General features: G+C 32.0%; 1 protein-coding gene across 1 annotated transcript in view; it reads right to left on the bottom strand.

Annotated features, from left to right (window-relative positions):
* LOC106690375 (L-asparaginase 1) overlaps positions 1–6,000 on the bottom strand; it is a 36,373-nt gene that overhangs the window by 16,784 nt on the left and 13,589 nt on the right. Inside the window, exon 8 of the mRNA XM_014435800.2 lies at positions 751–864. Coding sequence (XP_014291286.1) covers positions 751–864 — 114 coding nt within the window. The remainder of the gene's footprint in view (positions 1–750; positions 865–6,000) is intronic.

Genomic DNA, 6,000 nt, shown 5'->3' with positions numbered 1-6,000 from the left:
TATATATATATATATGAATCCTAGGGTGATTTGTACAGGAGGCTGAGGGTTTGATTCCCACCTGGGTCAGTCAATATTTATTTCATTGTGGCTGTGAGAAATAAATTTTGGCATTCCTAACCTGAGGCTCCTCAATGGAGGACTTGAGTCAAAACAAAAAAAAAAGTTCTGATCTGGGTGATTTTAAGTTGACAATTAATGGATATGACCATGTAATTTTATGCTTTATTAATTGAGTTCTAGTTTGAATATGACATATCACAAACACACACATACACTTTAATACACAAACACAACTAACCTTTAATAAAATGGATTTAAAAGATTTTTTTATTCTAAAAATAATCTTTGCTAAAAATTGTTAATGGAGAGTAAATCGTTATGAATCAACATATAACATGAGTTTTAATATCAAATAAAAATAATTAAAATCCATTTTCTCAAAAGTTAGACTTTTGAGTTATGTAATTGTTTGATTTGAGGATGCGATATTTTATAAATATTTTCACCTATAACAGAATTTATCGTGCAAGTTACTCAAAAAAGTAAAAAATTTAATTATTAGTGAATAGTTAAATCTTAATAGTAAATAGCATTGTTAATAATTAACAATTGTAGAAGATCTTTATCATTCTTTATGATCTTTATGGCTGATAATCAATACAATTAGCTGATAAATTCCACCCTTCCCCCCTAAAAAATCATGAATACATGCAATTTTAGAAAATTAATCTCAAAACATTTGCTTACCTTCTTTTTTGTTTCAATATCCCAATCGTCTCTAGACAAGACATAGCTGAGTTTTGTAAATGCAGCTTCTGGTGTCATATCATATCCTGGTAAAACACCTATGTCATAAAAAACCTAAAATAAAATAAGAGAATGAATGATGGGTAATGTATACACATGTGATACAAAAAAAAATATGGATTTTGGTAATGCCTATTACAAAACATGCATTCTTCAAAGAATGTATACTATTAATATTTAATTTAAATAGATTTTGAAGAAGGTTACTTATTTATCATGACACTTCCAATCAGGTTTCTTTCTTGGGAATGAAAACATGAAACCCAAAATAAGAAGTATCGATTATTATAAGTATGGATATTTTTAATATTATGTTCAATCGTCACATTTTATATTATAACAAGTCTGTAGTATATCTTTTTAATTGAAAATAACAAGAAAATTTTTATTTTATAACAAAGCTACAGCAAAAGGAGGAGTCCACAGATACCAAAAGCAGGAACTCTCCATGGTTTGGGTGGTGTGGGGTCAGAGGTTCCTCACTAGGTTTATTTAGTTTTCCTCCTGGTCAGACAGATTTTCTCTCAAGTCTGAGCCTAAATTTTGTTTTTTATACCACCTTTGCTATGTGTCTTCACATTAATTTTTCCTTGGTGAATTTTATGAATAGCCCTTTCATCTCCTTTTGTTTCTTCGGATCCTTTCTCAACCAAATACCTGTTGTCATTGTTAATAGCACACAAGTCAAATTCTGTGGCCAAGGATGCTCTATGCTGTCTTCTTAGTTGAGGTATCAGAGGGTCCATTTTTATTGGGTTGTCTATGTTTTTCTTTGTTGAACCAGCATTCATTATTCAGGTGACCTGGGTTTTTTTTTTGCAAATAAAGCAAACTTTTGGACTAAAGTTTGGCCTCTCATGAAATGTTTTAATGCTAGTTCGTTTCTATTGATGGTGTTCCTCCTTTCAAAACGATAAAAGCATTTGCCTTACATCACTTAATTTAATATTCCTATTTACCAAAATAGCGATGACAACTGGATCATAATACAGTGGTAAGCCTTCAATAATTTATCTCAACAATTCCCTGTCTGTTAAGGATTTACCCAGTTGAGCTAGACTAAACATTGAAACCTAATATAATATTTATGCAATGTTTCACCACTGTATTTCCTAATTTTGGTAAGGTCAAACATTAAATCAATCACTTTCTCCTCTGGAACGCCCTCAAACCTTTTTCTTAATTTTTCCCAAACCTTTTTCGCACTTTTCTCACATCTAATCAACGCCAATATATCGTCACCAACTGTTAGAATAATAGAAGAGAGTACCTGTTTATTTTATCTTTTCCAAGCTGCATTTTCTTCAGTCGGCGAATCTTTTTCTATAATTTCTTCGCATAAGTCCTTTGCTTATAAGTACGCATCAATTTTCATCGACCAGATCCTGTAATTTTCTGCAGAAAGCTTTTCAATGTTAAATACAGTGGCGTCCATTGTCCTTTGTGTTTTGATTTCAGCGGTTAGTCCTAAATAAAATCACAAAACTTACGTATCGGTTAATATATGTAAATAACTTTCGTCACTTAACCCTTTTACGTACTAAACCACGCTCGGGTACCAGTTTTTCGTGGAATTTAGGGAGTTTTTTATAAACAAAGACAAAGAGTATATGTTTCCATTAATAGACGCCACGACCGACAGTGTTCCCAACAGTGTTATAGTGTCGTCATCTACTGTTTTATTTACAAATCAAATAATATAACTTATTTTTTACAACAAATCTTTCATCACTTTATTTTTATTAATTTCATTCTATATAATTATTTACTATATGTCATTCTGTTTATATTTTCTTTTTTGTATTGATTGGTTGTTATCTCGTTCTTTGTCCTAAGCCCTGATGAAGGGTAGAAATTCTGGCCGAAACGTTAGAACTATTAAATAAGTTCTTTCAACTTTTTGTATTATACTCTGACTACACCCCCAGCCATCTTCTCATATTTATTATCCACGGTCAACTATCTTCTCATCATTATATTACATAAATGTTATGTGGATGTGCTGAGGTCCTGACTGGGTGAGGTGACTTGGTCCGACTTTACTGGGGTCCGCAAATCAGGGATTGGATAATTCCATATGGGAGCACTGAGGAAAAGAGAACCCCTTGTGATCCATCGGAATAGAGATTCCTGGTCCAGATACCGTTCAAGTAAAACAACTGAAGCAACTCTAACCCCACGGCTAAGCCACCCACCCAGTCTTTAGCACTATTCATCACAGACCAGTTTCTTTTGTCATAAACTACAATAAATTTTGTAAATATACTTAACAAATCGTAATCTCCAATATAATGTTGGTCTCACATTTTTTCAAATACTTAACAACCTTAAAATAAACAATTCAGCATTGCCAATAAAAAAGGTAAGCATCAAGCTAAAATCGTTCTTTGCTCATAGTTACAGGTAGTGATTACCAATGATGTTTAAAAATGTTGTCAGTGTAACTTCGATGTCACACCCATACATCGTCATCAAAACATCGATATTTCTTGTGTTTATGTAGTTTCTGGTGGTTATGGGTTTTTAATATAACGTGAGGGAAGAAGTTTCCTTATAAATTATTACCGGTTACTCTCTTTTCGGCTCTGAAGGTTTATCAATTGTTTTGAGAAACCGTTTGTTGGGTAGTTATAGGATAACAAACAGCACCCTAGTAGAACATTGGCCTTTGCAAGTATAGGCAAGTATGCCTAGTAAAAGAATTAGAATTAAGATAATTCTAAGAAGAGAATTTTTATAATAATGAATTTGCTCTTTTTTTGAAAAATTAATAGATACATAAAAATGTATATATATATAATAATGCCATTGGATAGGTATAAGTATATACATTTTTTTAAAAATTAAATAAGAAAAGCGAAAGAAAAAAAAATGATCATCGATTTTTTAAGTTTATTATTGTAAATCAAAATATAGTCAAAGCATAAGAATTATTTTTATTGTTTAAATTCTAGAGGATTATGTTGATTGAGTTCAACTTTCTATTAGTTGTTTTGCGAATGGTAACACATCAGCAGGCCTGCAACTGTCGTCCAATATGGTGTTTGATGTTCATGTATTCTTTTTACGAAGGACGTGACGGCTCGGTTCGGAAAGTTATGGGTTTGATTCTCGCCTGGGGCAGTTGGTATTTATTTTTCCGTGAAAAATGAATCTTGATACTCCCACCTTGGTTAGGACGCGGCGGCAACTCAGGTTTTGCCAGAGTTTGGCAAAAAGTACCAGGGAGCCCACTTGCCGGACTTCGCCCACTTCCCGCACCAAATACCAATTCCAACACCAATAGTATTGTTTACTTACTAATACTGCCAACTAAAATAAACGTTTTCTATTTTAAACATCACCATGACCGGGACTTCTAAGAACAATAGCCTTTTTACACAAGAGCTGGACCAAAATTACAAACGCTCTCTCGATGATTTGTATTCAACTAGTAAAAAAACAGGGCGTTTACTACTATGTCTTACTATGCATGCACCTAAATGGAACACTGTTTCAGTTTTTTATTCAATAATAATATAATATTTTGAGCTCATGTAAATTTAACATTATCTTTTCAAGTACTATAACGAACATTGTGATTTAGTAACAAGAATAATTATAAATATAAATTAATTTTAAGTCATACTATACTAAACATAATTAGACTAATTAATTTCCACAGATAAAAAAAATAAAACAAATGAGCGGCTTTAACACCGCTCTTAATGAAAACATTAACTATCATGTAAATGATATATTCAGAAACAAATTTAAAGCTATAGTTTTTAATCATTTTTAAGGTATTCATACTCCTAATAGGATGCAGTTAACAAATTAGATAGGCTTTGAATCATATAAGCTCCATTAAATGCGAACAGAATACAAATTCAAAAACGACTGCAAGCAGAGTTATATAACCAGCGCCTTAACATTTGGCGACTTGGGGCAATTAAATTATGTGAAACTTCTCTTCCTTCTCAAAAACAAGCAAAATTTAAATTTTCTCAGGGAGAGCGGGGATGACACCCCCTATCACTTCTATAACGACGTAGGAGGTGGGCACCTGGGAAAATCTCATCCGGGGTGAGATAAACTACTCAATGACCTTGCTTATAATATTGTATTTATTTATTAGTAAACCGTTTTCTCACAAAACAAGGTTACAATATAAAAAAAAAATCTCGTGCATTGCGCATCATACAATTTTCACTTACCTCCCTACTATCATCCCCCGTGTTTTGTATTGATTGATGGGCGCCTGTTGACGTTAATTTTTGAAAAAAAAAACTAGGACCGATAAGGAAATTTTTTTTTATTTTCTATTATTATAAAAATTCGTATTTTAGAGTTCCTCAAGGTGGGAATAACCAATATACATTTTGTACCTGCCAAAAATACAACAGGATAATTGGGAAAGTCGATTTTTCCAATTCGGATCGGTTATATTTTTCCTATTTTATCTTCTTTATCTATACATTAAATTCTATAATATTTTGTATTTATCATTATTTATTGTTTCTAATAATAAGATCTGTTTTTGTTTTGTTTTTAACAAAAAAAGGTAATATAAAGGAGCATTTTTTTGAAAATTCGGCATTTAAGTCCTATAAGACTATTTCAATGAGGATAAGATCAATATGGTTTTAAAAGACCACTTGATTGTACATTGACTTGCCGAGTTTTATCAAAACTGTTAGAGCCGTTTTTGAGAAAATCGGAAAGAAAAAAATGTGAAAAATCTATTCTATAAAATGACACTTCCGTCAGGTCGATTTTAACGGAAAAGTTGATGTTATATCCCAGACACATAATGACAGTAAATATGTGGTTTCGTATAACTATTGGTTTTTGAGCTAGGCTGGCCATACCCATTGACTCACACACTATTTTGCGAGACTAGATTATTTAGACTCAGGGAACTTCAAAACATGCATTTCTGTCAAAAACTGACCGAATTGTGTATTATTGAAATGTTAATAAAAAACAAACAACAAATTGCTTTCTGTCGTTACCAGGTAACTCCAGTTATTAATTAAAATATGAATATATACATTTAATACACTAATACAATATTATAAGCAAGGTCATTGAGTAGTTTATCTCACCCCGGATGAGATTTTCCCAGGTGCCCACCTCCTACGTCGTTATAGAAGTGATAGGGGGTGTCATCCCTATAATTCTTAGATAATGAACTTTAAATACCAATCA

The sequence above is a fragment of the Halyomorpha halys genome, unplaced genomic scaffold (genome assembly GCF_000696795.3).
Source record: "Halyomorpha halys isolate HHAL.00 unplaced genomic scaffold, Hhal_1.1 Scaffold1688.1, whole genome shotgun sequence".
Taxonomy (NCBI): Eukaryota; Metazoa; Arthropoda; class Insecta; order Hemiptera; family Pentatomidae; genus Halyomorpha; species Halyomorpha halys.
The sequence above is the reverse complement of the archived record's forward strand: the minus strand, read 5'-3'. Positions and strand labels throughout refer to the sequence as shown.